The sequence below is a fragment of the Rana temporaria genome, chromosome 3, assembly GCF_905171775.1.
Source record: "Rana temporaria chromosome 3, aRanTem1.1, whole genome shotgun sequence".
Classification (NCBI taxonomy): domain Eukaryota; kingdom Metazoa; phylum Chordata; class Amphibia; order Anura; family Ranidae; genus Rana; species Rana temporaria.
This window is the reverse complement of record NC_053491.1, coordinates 120,937,818-120,951,741: the sequence shown is the minus strand read 5'-3', so window position 1 is coordinate 120,951,741 and position 13,924 is coordinate 120,937,818. Positions and strand designations below refer to the sequence as shown.

At 41.6% G+C, this 13,924-nt stretch overlaps 1 protein-coding gene across 1 annotated transcript in view; it reads left to right on the top strand.

The window, feature by feature from the left end:
- ITIH5 (inter-alpha-trypsin inhibitor heavy chain 5) overlaps positions 1-13,924 on the top strand; it is a 101,990-nt gene that overhangs the window by 73,319 nt on the left and 14,747 nt on the right. The window contains exon 9 of the mRNA XM_040343346.1: positions 4-313. Within this exon, the coding sequence (XP_040199280.1) occupies positions 4-313 (310 nt within the window). The remainder of the gene's footprint in view (positions 1-3; positions 314-13,924) is intronic.

Below are 13,924 nucleotides of genomic sequence, written 5' to 3'. Positions count from 1 at the left end.
CAGGTACAAATATAAATGGAGGTATCCAGGCTTCCACAAGCCTCCTTAATGAATATTTAGTAAATATGGACAAGCTTGAAAAGACCGTATCACTGATAATATTCTTGACTGATGGAAGACCAACAATTGGGGAAGTCCAGTCTAGCAAAATCCTAATTAATACCAAGAATGCCATCAGGGAAAAGTTCTGCCTATTCAGCATTGGCATTGGCAATGATGTTGATTTCCAACTGCTGGAAAAATTATCCCTGGAAAACTGTGGCATAATGCGCCGGGTCACTGAAGACGATGATGCAGCTGTTCAGCTGAAAGGGTATGTAATTTGTAGCTTCCATATTATGGGTAAGAGATCCCTTAAGAGCCGGTTCACACAAGGGCGACCTGGGATCCGTCTTGAAGTTGCCCCAAGTCGTCCCAAGTCGTGTGGTTGAGAAAATCAATGGAAGTGAATGGAGCCGTCTTAATACTCACTACTGAAGTCGCTCCGACTTCAGAAGAGGTTCCTGTACTACTTTAATCCGACTTGTAGGCAACTTGTACCCATTGATTTCAATGGAAGTCGCCTCAGAAGTCTGATCCCTGTCTTAACTGAAGCAACAATACAGGAAGATAACATACATTTCTCAGGCAAACCCCTCCCCCTCCCTCCCACAGAGCTGATTGTTATTTGATTGGCCACTGGAAAGCCTCCTGTCCTGGAGGCGACTTGAAGTTGCCTTGTACTGTCCTGGAGGCAACTTGAAGTTGCCTTGTAAGTTGCCTGATGATTCATACTCAAGTCGTGTATAAGTTGCCTCCAAAAGTCGTGCTACCCCTGTGTGAACCGGCTCTTAAAGCTGGAATGCTTTTGTTTTGACTGTACAAGGAAAGTTCCCACGTTTACGACTTGTATTTTGAACCAACATACTGATTTGATAACAAGTTTTTAGTTTTCTAAATAGTCCTCTGCACCATCCCTGCAAACATGTGGTCAATATAAACTTCTAAGCTAGAGAAAAATAAATATTTATTGAGTAACTTTGCAAGCACTACATGTGCTTTAAAAAAGAAAAATATTACCCTGATGTTAGTTTGAAAAAAGCTAAAACTTCTTGTGTGAAAAATAAAGTTTACATTTCTGGTGCCCTCATACTTCTAACAATCAGGGCCCGGATTCACAAAGCACTTATGCCGACGTATCTCGATATACGCCGCGTAAGTGTAACTTGCGCCGTCGTATCTGTGCGCCGTGGCCCACAGAACTAGATACCCCTGAAAATAGGCTTCATCCGACCGATGTAACCTTCCTACGCTGGCGTATCGTGGGCGCATATTTATGCTGGCCGCCTCATTGCAAATATGCAAATGAGGGAGATACGTCGATTCACAAACGTAGTTGCGCCCGGCGCATAATATACGCAGTTTGCATAAGGCTTACGTCCGGCGTATAGTTATTCCCCATCTATGAGGCGCAACTCATGCAAAGGTATGGACCAGGGAACAACCGTCGTATTTTACGTTGTTTACGTAGTAGTACATGAATAGGGCTGTGCGTAGGTTACGTTCACGTCGTAGGCAGTGATTCGACGTATCTTAGGGAGTAGTTTCGATGTGATTCTGAGCATGTGCACTGGGTTGCGTCCATGGGACGGCGCATGCGCCGTTCATTTTAAGTACTTGTCTGTCACTCGGCCCATCATTAGCATGGGGTCACGCCTTATTAGCATGGCTCACGCCCACTTCCACTTACGCTGGCTTACGCCGAGGAAACCCAGCATACATTTGGGGGCGAGTGCTTTGTGAATCCAGTGCTTGCATTTGTGCGCTGCGTCGGCGTAGCGTATATTAGATACGCTACGCCCGCATAAATATGCGCCGATGTATGTGAATCCGGGCCCAGATGTATGTGACGGAATAAAAATAAATAAGAGCTGAGTTAGGCCATTTCTCCCTATACATCTTTCATAGAAACCAATGATTGACACAGGCATAGCACTCTTCCCAGACCCTGGCCTGTGCTCTTTAAGGGTATTTCCAATGTTGCAGTCAAATTTAAGGAAACCTCACTATATGTTTGTTACATGTTTCCATTCGCATACCATACCTTAAAAATGTTTGAAATATTTCCTGAGAAACATCTAAAAATGTTTCTCAGGAAAAGGTGTTATTATGGCTAACTGCAAGGCTTTTTTAACAATGTTAGAGTGAGCCTGTCCCAGGTCTGCCCTCATTACCATACAATGCAAGAAGCCTAGCCTCTAAACATGTGGCCCGCGGAGACCTCTGATGTGGCCCGCGACCTCCTGCACTGGGATGGTGGTTTGGCAAGCCCAGATCGCAGGTTGCTGACCCGTCATCCCAGGGCATCAGTGTTGTGAATGAAGCCGGCGGTAGAGAAAGCAAGCAGCTGCAGAGCAGAGCCACATAAGCTAATGCTTCCTGTATAGCGCCAGCTCCTGTCACAATCGATACCAAATGCACTCTGCCTGGGACAGCAACAGCCGGGAAAAACTGAATGGAAGATTGTTATTAAAAGGTACATTTATTACTGAAATCAGTGCGGTTAGCCATAGACTTCTGTTATTACCTGCAGGTTTGGTGAGCTTTCAGAAATTGCACTACACCTGCAGGATATAATAGAAGTCTATGACAAAGTGCAGCTAACCTGCAGGAAAGCCATAGGTGCATGTGGTGCATCAGTGTGAAAGCAGCCTTAGGACCCAATCGGACCCTCCATTCACATTCACATGTCCATTTATGGAAAAAATTGTCAGATAGCTGCAAGATTTAGCAGTGTATAGAACACAATGGCCCATGAATCCAAAATGGATAATTCTTGGTAAGGAGATGATATGATAGTAAATGAATTAATTAATAAATTAATTAATAATGGTAGTCCTTATTCCAGAAAAAAAGTCAATATAGTCCAAGGTGCTTAGCGGCAGCAATCCCAAAGCAGAAGCAAGCTCTGAAAAATGTATATAAAGAAGAACAAAGGAATGCGCCAATCTAAGTGCAGTATAAAGAGAACTTTTAATAAAATTGAGTAAACAGACAGCCAAATGGCTACTCACAAATTGTATGAAATATCAGGCATATCTATGGCTACTCAAATGGCTAAACAGACAGCCATGTCCATTTACCCCCACTTACCTCCAATCCAATCGACAAAAAAAAAACCAGAAGGGGATCCGTCCATTTCCGTCTGGGCTGATTGAATTGGAGGGCATCCAATAGAGTAGCGTAGGCTGTGTCTGTTCAGCATATGCAGCATGGACACAGACCTGTCATCCACCCATTCCACTCGTTTTGGCCCGTCACCGGTCACCAAGTCGAGTTCAACTTTAAGTTATGCTATGTGAATGGGGACATGTAACAAATATAAAAAAGGTGTTATCCCAATTTGGCTTCAAGAGTGGAAATACACTTTAAGAGGAATTGCAGTCTGTTCACATCATTTGTAATAAAAACATCTTTGCCATTAAGAAGCTTCCATCCAGCCACTTTGCATATTATTTTATATATACAGTAAAACCTTGGTTTGAGATTAACTTGGTTTGAGAGCGTTTTGAAAGACAAGCAAAATGTTTTAATACATTTTGCCTTGCTATACAAGCGATGTCTTGATATAAGAGTAACATCATGTCATAACTGAGTATAAAAAAGAAGAGAGGAGCCTCTAAGTGTAGCAATATGGTTACATTTAATGAAGGTACAACATTTAGAAACTTATTGCTACACTTAGTGGTGCCTCTCTTCTCTTTTATACCCTGTAAACAAAAAGCTTTAATATACAAGTGCTTTGGATTACAAGCATGTTTCTGGAATGAATTATGCTCACAAACCAAGGTTTTACTGTACTGTGATTCTGTACTTGACAAATATGCTGTAGAAATCTCCCTCCACTGAGTCTGGCTGCAGCCATTTTAACTGTGGGCAGCTGAAGCTGCTGCCTGTTCATTTCCTGGATTTACATAGAGGCACACCTACAGCTCTGTAAAACAAAAATAGTGCTCTACCACATAAATGAGGTGAAAATGTGTTAATAAGTGAAAAACCTTAAATGAGAGAATATCTAGAAAAAAAGATACAATGATACAATTCTAGATATTCTCTCATTTAAGGTTTTTCACTCATTAACACATTTTCACCTCATTTATGTGGTAGCACACTATTTTTGTTTTACACTTTTATGGACTGAATATTTAAGGTTTTTTAGTTGCTGCACCACTTCACTTATGTTTGTTTTTTTATACCATCTTGATCATCATTAATTTGCAACACATTTGTTCACGTGTTCATTTATTTATTCAGTTTTATAGGGTTTAGCGCAGATTTTTTTGGCCCTCTTATGACTCACCCCCCCTCCCTTCCTGGCAAATTCTCACAAGACTGAGAGCGCAAGCTGTGCATGATGTCATAAGCCTAGGCTTTTTATCAGACAAGAAACAGGAAGTGGGCTGTATAATATATTTACTGGCAGAAACAAAGTTTAGTACAGTGACAGTGTATAGTATTATCACTGATAACGGTATTAGTGTCACTGGTGATGTCAGTATCAGTTACCCAGATAGTAAAGATAACTTGCCACAAAATTGTGACAGTGTTAAATTATAAGTCTCATTAACTTGCTGCACATTTTCACTGGCAAGTTGTACACTTGCAGAGCACTTTAAGCACCTGTTCTAGTTGACACTTTTCCAAATTCAGCCACAGTGACCCCTGTGGTGGGATGACTATTGCACAACATAACGGGACTGGAATCTGCAGCGGACTTGCAGAAAGTTTGAAAAGAAAGTTGATCTGGCGTCATGCGATGCGGATTTGCTACAATTGTGCAACAAACTGGCAAGTCTAGCAAAAGCTTAGCAAGTCGTTTTCAAACGTGCAGCTCAATTGTTTGCTATCTTGGTAGTCAGTTAGTGTACCTTCCAGCCAACATCAGCTAGTGTCAGATTGCATGCTGCACTAGCAAAGGCCCACTATAAGTCGCTGATCACCGACATTAATAGTATAAAAAAAATGTAAATAAATACAAAAAAATGCCTGTATACATACCATAGTTTGCAGACGCTATAACTTTCACACAAACCAATCAATATACACTTATTGGGATTTTTTTTAACCAAAATTTTAGAAGAAATTCGATTTTTTTGTTATTATTGCATATGTTTTATAACAGGAAGTAAAAAAAAGTTGTGTTTTTTTTTGGTTCCATTCTAATGGCGCCACCCTTTGGGCTGCTAATGCTATTTTCCCCATCTCATAACTTGCTTCTAAGCATGCACGTTGTTCCCCCTCATTAAAGCTTACACATGACCTTTTTTCACGACGTGATAAACAACGAGAAAAAATAGAGCAGGTTCTACATTTTTACCGGACATTTTTCTCGTCGACAAAAATGCTCTGGAGCATAGACACGACCGTTTTTCACGACCAATTTAAAAAATTGCATTTTTCTCGTCATGAAAAACGGTCGTGTGTACGTGGCATTAGAGTAGCACAGTGCTAAATAGAAAAATGGCCTGGTTATAAGGGGGTAAATCCTTCTGGTATTTCAGTTTATGTTTTTTCCTATGGTGCCAGTTGTAATGAAAAAATCCCCTAAGGCCTCTCATTTTTAAAAAATATCTCTCCATCTTCTTTAAATTCCATTTTGTTTTGTCCTTTACATAAGCTTAGCTTTACTTCTATCTGTCTGTAATGTTCTTCTCTTCTTTGATATTTCTCTTCATACCTTCCATTTAATTCTTCCTGTTGACCCCCACAGTATCATGATGGGTTTTAATGCCCAGCTGTATACACATCTTTCATATGGCGAGCCAATGAGGCAGATTTATGGCCTTGTTGAAGCAATCTTTGCTCACTGGGTAATAATATCCATGGTCGTTACCTTGTGTCCTGTTACTCAGCACCAACGTATCCTTGTTCATATACAGATTTGTGCAGTAGCAGGCGTTATGAGTTCTTGTTGATTTTCATTTAATAAATTCTTTCAATATAATTATTAAAAGACTGAAAAACATAGGCTGAATTTTGGACAAACATGATACAATCTGTATTTGTTTAGCTGGGGTCTATTTTGTGCAGTAAGCTATGCAAGCTGTGACTTGACCAGCAGGAACTTTTTAAGTTTATTTTTTTCTTGTTGAGTTCCCATTTTAGTGTCTTGTTCTGGGAGCTGTGCTGACCCCAGTATATAAATTGGCTCCTTTTAAAGTATTCTTAATATTATTTATGGAAGCCTTTCTTCCACATATAGACTTAAAAGGCCGAAGGGAATACAGAGCCTAATATAAGTCCTTTTTAAAACATTATTTAAAAATACTGCTCTGTTCCTTGTACATTCCTGTTCATTGCAAAAATATATAAAATTAATATAAAACAGCCGTTCCTGATTTATTAAATAAGTCGTTCAGTGTAATGGGTTAGTGCTCATTCACACGGGTATTCCAATCAAGTCTGCCTTTTTTTAGGTAGACCTGATCAGAAGCTCTGTGTGGGTTAATAGACAGGTTGATGTAAACAGACTTGTGTCAGTTTGCATCGCCCTACCTCTGAATCCATCCAGAATGGCTGTAGACTGCGTCCTTTTCCATTTTTCTGGACATAAACTTGACAGATCAGAGGTAGCCTGATGTAAGAGGACACAAATCCATTTTTTCCTGCTGTCCATATTGCCATCACAGGACTGCGCTTGTCCACTGTGTAAATGCGGGCATGGATTTAAAAATATGTATATGTAAAAAAACTGACATTCATCCAATTCAGCTCTGATTCAGCAGGGGATCTGCTCATGGAACGGTGCAGCACCATGTAAAAGGGTCCTCAATGTTGTGACTTTGCAGCTCCCATGTTTTCGGTATGCTTAGTACATTGGCAGCTGTACTGTAAACCGTAAATTGTATATCAAACCCCCGAAGGAGCTGCTGATTTGATTTGGGTGGCACGTTACCTCTGTCTTCTCGCCGTCTAGGGTACTGGATGAGAGCTGTAATAAAGTCAATGTCCACAGGTGTCTTTTCTGTGCTTTTATTACCCAGCCGGGTAAAAACTATAAAAGTAGAAGTAGGTGAAGGGATCGAAGAAATGGAAATGGCAGATTCAGGGTTAACTGGTGCGGAAACAGTCCCTGCTTCCAATGAGAAAACTTCTTCACCACTCTAGCCAGAGTAGGTATAGCGCACCTGGATAGGCCTCTCTCACCAGCCTAGCAGCCAGGGTGTCACTCGGAACTTTAGGTTAAAGTCTCTGCCACAGACCCTCCTAAAGGTGGAGACAATCTCGGTCCAAAATCCCTCTCAGCTGGATTCAGCACCCGGATCTCCTTCAAATAACTTCAATTACATCAATATCTGACAGGCAGACTCTCAGGTACGAAGTGTGCTTCAATGAGCAGATAGGCCTCTCCTACGACACCAGCCTCGTGCTCGGTGTCCCTCAGACAGGTTCTCCATCGACCAGCTTCCTCCACTTTGGACGGACAGCACAGGACCACTTGTAAATCAGTAGAATCAGTCTGCTTACTGAGCCTACGAGGTAGATTAACGCTCCAGACCAACGTGGTCCTGGAGCCAGGAACACAGCAACACATACACACACCCCTGGCCACACCCCGGGGTGGTGGGACGACTGCCCAGGTGGAAGGCGCGGGGCCGCGACCCCAAACCAATGGCATCTGCCCCTAAATACCCCTCTCCAGCATGCACAGTGAGGCGATCAACCCTCCTGATTGGCTGCCGAGGAGAAGTATCCACACTACCCTGATTCTACTGCTGCCCCCTGCCATCTGGGGGTGACTGAAGTCCCCAGACAAGAGGATAGGCACACAGCACAGCCGGACTGGAACAGAAGCCTATAAAATTTGGCTAAATTAACATTGTCAGAGCCAATTAACTCTCTGACCCCCTTCTAAATTTTCAATAACACCTGCTATAAAAGTAGCCAGGCGCTACACTTAGTTTTGCAGTGAGGAAGGGTAGGAACCCCTGCTAGTTTTTTACAGATGGTCAGGGCATTGTTAGGCTCCATGCACACTTGGCTTAAAAAAATGCCAGTTTCCTTGGCAGAAAAAAATGCTCATATAGAGTTTTTTGTACATAGTTAAGGTGAGTTTAGGAGAGTTTTGCATTTTTTTCTGCCAGTAAGCTCCAATCAGAAACGCAAACCAGAAGAGGTTTTTTCCTGCCTATGAACGTTGAGCTTAAAATATGCCTGTAATCATCCTAATGTGCATGGACACATAGGATAATATTGAGCTGCTTCTACAGGCAAAACACACAACTCCTCTAGAAACAGCAATTTTTAAGCCAGTGTGCATGGAGTCTTAAGCCTCGTACACATGATCCGATTTCCATCGGACAAAGCGTAGGACTTTTGTCCGAAGGGCGTCGGCCATGAACTTGTCTTGCATACAAATGACAAAGAATTGTCAGCCAAAAAACATGAAACTATGTGTTTTTTCAGCTCTTTAACGCCACCCTTTGGGCAACTTCTGCTAATGTTGTGTTATGGTTAGCATTGCTTCCGAGAATGCTTGTTTGTACTTTGGATTTTTTTCCAACTTCTGTACACACGTTCGGATAATCCGACAACACACACTTGTTGCTGAAATTTTTTAAAGCATGCTATTCCACATTTGTTGGCGGAAATTCCAACAACAATTGTCCGATGGAGCATACAAATGGTCGTCTTTTCTGACAACAGCCTGTCATCACACAATTCCCGGTGGAAAATCTGATCGTGTGTACGGGCCTTTAGAGAGAATTTCCCTTACTTCCTGTCCTGCTGACAATCTTTTACCAAACAAGGAGTGAGGGGAACTTTTTAATAGCAAAACAGGAATATGTTTGATATTTAAGTACAGTTGAGGAAGGTCAGATCCCTACTTGTATTTCTGTCTATACTTGTGTTGCAAATTTTCACTAATTCCCTGGTAAAATTGTTGTCATTGGGGTGGGGGGTAAGGTGGAATCTCTGAAACAGAGGCCCAGATAGTTGTAAAACACAGACAGGGGTTCTAATATAATATGAAACAAAATATAGCATACATTTTCAGTGTGGTAATAGAAAATGTGATAATCATTATTATTAAAGTCCTTGGATTTTGACCACTTTACTCAAACATGTACCAAGCCTTGATATGTATCCCTTTGTTCTGATAATTACAAGCCTCTTACAGCAAATAACAAATAAAATAAAAAAATACTTTTTGTAATATAGCATTGTCTATAACTTCCCAAAAAGCCACTTTGATCATGTGTGCAATTATTTTCATTTACAGCTACACTTTATGGAACTTATAAACTGAAAAAACCTCAATGGGAATGTGATTTTTAAGGCAATAAATATAGAACAACAAGGTCATAAAAAAATTATCCTTTTTTTATGACCTTGTTGTTCTATATTTATTGCCTTAAAAATCACATTCCCATTGAGTTTTTTTCAGTTTATAATTGATTTAAGGGATGATGGCAACTACATGCCACTGTACATGAGCTAAACTTTTCTACACTTTATGGAACGGACAGGATCATAAAACAGATGAGTCTATCTGGTGTGTCCCTGCACATGTGTGGCTGAAATGGACACTGAAAGCCATTCATCAGTTTATTAGTATCAAGTACTATTCTTATTGCCCCACAGCCACCAGAACAACATCAAACAATGGGATAACAATAGTCATTCACTAGTACATTTAAACCACTGCTATAGTTACTAAACGTTGTGACATAGAGTCACCTACATAGCACCATTAATTAATGGCTTCTTACCATTTCCCATAATGGACTTTAAGACCCCTTTCACACTGGAGCGGTGCGCTAGCAGGGCATCAGAAAAAGTCCTGGCAGCAGCTTTTTTGGAGCGCTCCTGCCCATTTAAATCAATGGACAGGGCTGCCGTACCGCCAGCAATACGCTGCTGTAGCGGCGCATTGCGGGCGGTATTAACCCCTTCTCGGCCGTTAGCAGGGGTTAAAATTCGTTGTAAATCTGACGGTAAAATACCAGTGTAACAGAATGACCCGTGACACCCAGAGACTTTTGAAGGATGGGGGGTACTCCTGTGCCAGCGTCACTAATGACTCTTGGGTCTAGGGTCACCCTGTGCCCCTTTTGATAACTGATAACTGATAATTCATGTATTGCAGGAGATCTGGACATATTACAGGTGATTTCATGCTGACCCACAACAGGTCAATAGGCTCCTGAAAGACATTCCATTGTCAATTGTGTGATGCTAATACTGTGTTTTTGTCTATTGTACTGATTAAGTCTGAAAGGTCAGATGTCAGATGTCTCCTTTCAGGGGTAGGGAATTAGCATGTCAATTATGTTTAGTAAAGGAATGTGTTTTGTGAATAGCAGGTGAGAGTCATAACGTCTGACTTCGCAGGTGTAGTAATTAGGTCATGTTAATTATGTCAGACCGGTGCCAAAAAGTCTGAGGGATGTGTATTGGAGACTCGTTAGCCCCCCATTGTGTGATGTGTGGGTGGAGTGTGTCTTTGTCCCTGTGATTAACTGTAACATGCCTGTAACTGCATAAAAAGCTGAGAGTGTACCATTAAAGATTCATTCATACATTTTGAAACCAGAGAACAGAGCTGTGCGTGTCTCGTTCATTCTGGGAAATTAGATGGATCGTGTCTGATGTCTGTCGGACTGTTGGATAAGCTGTCGTAGGGCGATGGAATGGGAATATCTTAAACGGTGGTGACCGTTACAACCAGCATTTTACAGCCGACGCTATGGGCGGCACCAGTGTGATCTTAAGGGTCTTAAGCAGAACTAAACCCATCAATTTAATGGTTACATTCCCGGCCTGCTGGGATTGCTAACTGTCACAATTGCTTGTGCTCTTTACCAAACTGTCAAACTATCAGATGGTACCATAACTGATCACATCATGGCAGTTGAAGATCAAACAGAGGCCAAGATGGCTGCTTCCTTGGCTGAAAAGGATAGGGGGTTTAGTTCCTCTTTAATGCTTCAATGCTTAGGTAGAAGAGGTACAAACATTTTTTTGAAATATTTTTTGTTTTTTTAGCAAATAAGTGTGGAGATAAAATACACTTTTACCATAACTATCCATTGTAGGCATGTTACATAAAGATAATTATAGCAATCCCTTAATCAAAAACAGCTGTAACCATTCCCTGCAAATACAAAGCATGATCAAATGACCATGGTACGTAACACTAATTTGGACATTTACTACGGAAATCATCTAACATTATTTCTTCTTTTTTTATTATGCAATGTTTCATACAAGGGTTTCTCAATTTACACGAGGGCTGAGCTCCTGTAAGAGCCTGTGTAATCACTTTTCACATACTTTACTTCTCCCACTGGATATGATGGTAATTGCTGGAGCTGCATTCCAGCTGGCATCATTTTGATCCTAACTACACCCCAGAAATTTGAACTGTGAGGCTTGTCATACACTAAATACATTAACACATTTAAGCTTAGAATTAAAATAACAATAAAATGCATAAAAAAATATTTCAACCAAATTTCACTGACCATATGCCCTAAAATCACGAGACCCCATTCATCATATAGGATGAAACAGGTGTGTATTATCTCACGCTCCCTAACTTAATGCACCCTCACTTATAACTTGTGTCTGATGGCTGCAACCAAATAATTGTGTTCCCACAACTGCAAACAAAATAAAATCAAATAAGCACAGCCACAATTTTTGATTTTATTATCATAGGTCTAATATTCTATACAATGAATACCAAGGACAGTGATTGTGTAAAGGGTTATGTTCTTAAACCAATTCAAGTGGAATACACCTTGAATCATAAATGTGTTTGTAGTGAAAGGTCTTTGCTTCCAGCAACTCTTGATAGCACACAAGACATAATGACACAATTTTTTGAAAATTTGAGCCCCTTATAATAACAAGACTGTGTTTAACTAGGAAGGCACAACTTCCTCAGTTTGTGTAAATTGTGTCCCAACCCCAAAAAAACGAAAATGTAATATAAGGCAGCTTGTGAGTGCTTAATGCCCCTTCTCAGTGCTCAGCCACCACCTGCCCCTCCTATTGCAGTGAATCCGGTAGGGGTGATGATCCAGTAAGTGTCCCCCGTTTAGGTTAGGGGAGCAGGGTGTGGCCTCAAAAGTGGGCTGTTCCCATGACGCCAGGTGGAGTCGGACGGTTTACTTGTAGATCCCAAGTACCCCCATTACTCTCTCTCCGAGACGGGGTGTGGGCTATGCTGGACGTCTTCTCAGTCGGTCTGGCCTGTGGCTGGCGGTGGATTACCTGTTGCAGCACTGACTCAGCTTCTTCTGACCCACCATCCTGCTGCCCTCCTTGCTCACCCAGAGCCTCAGCTTCTCCTTCCAGGTGCAATCGCATCTCCTGCTGCCCTTGTGCCTGGATCCTTCGGGGATCCATCCACCTGCTGCAGCACAGACATGTCGGGAAAGAATAGGAGACACTGGGGCATCTGAAGGCACATGGAGAATGGGGGACACAGGGGGCATATGAAAGCACATGGAGGATGGGGGACACTAAGGGCATCTGTAGGCACATGGAAGATGGGGGACACTGGGGGCATTTGAATAAACATAAAGGATGGAGGGCATTGGGGCAACTGAAGGCACATGGAATATATAGGGAATTGGGGCATCTGAAGGCACATGGGGAACACTGGGGGCATCTGAAGTCACATGGAGGTCACTGGGGGCATCTGCAGGCATATGGAGGATGGAGGATATTGGGAGCATCTGATGACACATGGAGGATGGTGGGACTGACTGATGGGGTCTGAGGACACATGGAGGAGAGAGGAACTGACAAATGGTGGCTGAGTGAGGACACGTGGAGAATGTAGGGACTGACTAATGATAGGTGAGGACACATGGTGGATGGAGGGAGTAATGGTGGCATAGGACACACAGAGGATGGAGCAACTGACTGATGGGGTCTTAAGATATGATATACATTTTATATATATATATATATATACACATATATATATAACACTGATCTCCAATAAATATGTGTGTTTGTGTATATATATATGGCCACAGGCCAGACCGACTGAGAAGACGTCCAGCATAGCCCACACCCCGTCTCGGAGAGAGAGTAATGGGGGTACTTGGGATCTACAAGTAAACCGTCCGACTCCACCTGGCGTCATGGGAACAGCCCACTTTTGAGGCCACACCCTGCTCCCCTAACCTAAACGGGGGACACTTACTGGATCATCACCCCTACCGGATTCACTGCAATAGGAGGGGCAGGTGACTGATCTTCAATAAATATGTGTGTTTGTGTATATATATATATATATATATATATATATATATATATATATATACACACACATTTGTAAATGTTCCAATGCCGAGATTTAGATGTGGGTGCGCCTGATTTTCATCTTGCCCAGGGCAGCACAAAACCAAACTACACCACTGCATGTGCAGGGTAAGATAAAGTAAATCCCTTTTTAAGGTAAGAGCAATATGTGGCCATAACTAACGAGAATTAATCTTTTATTCATCTGACTGGAAAACGTAGAGTGTATTTCCACTTTTGCAGCTACATTGGGATAACACCTACATTATACAGTATTTATTACATGTCCCCATTCACATAGCATAGCAGCCAACATTAAAGCATATTTCCACTTTTGCAGCCTAATTGGGATAACACATAACTACTTCATATTTGTTAAATGTCCTCATTTACATAGCATAACTTAAAAAAAAAATAATGTTGCAGCTTACCTTTTTTAGTTGCTCTATTCTGGACCTGCTATATTTAACCCTGTCTATACTGTGCATGCAGATCTTTATTATCAATTTTAACCATATTTAGATGCTTTGAGGTTGATTTACTAAACCTGGAGAGGGCAAAATTTGGTGCAGCTGTGCATGGTAGGAAATCGGCTTCCAACTTCAGCTTGTTCAATTAGCCT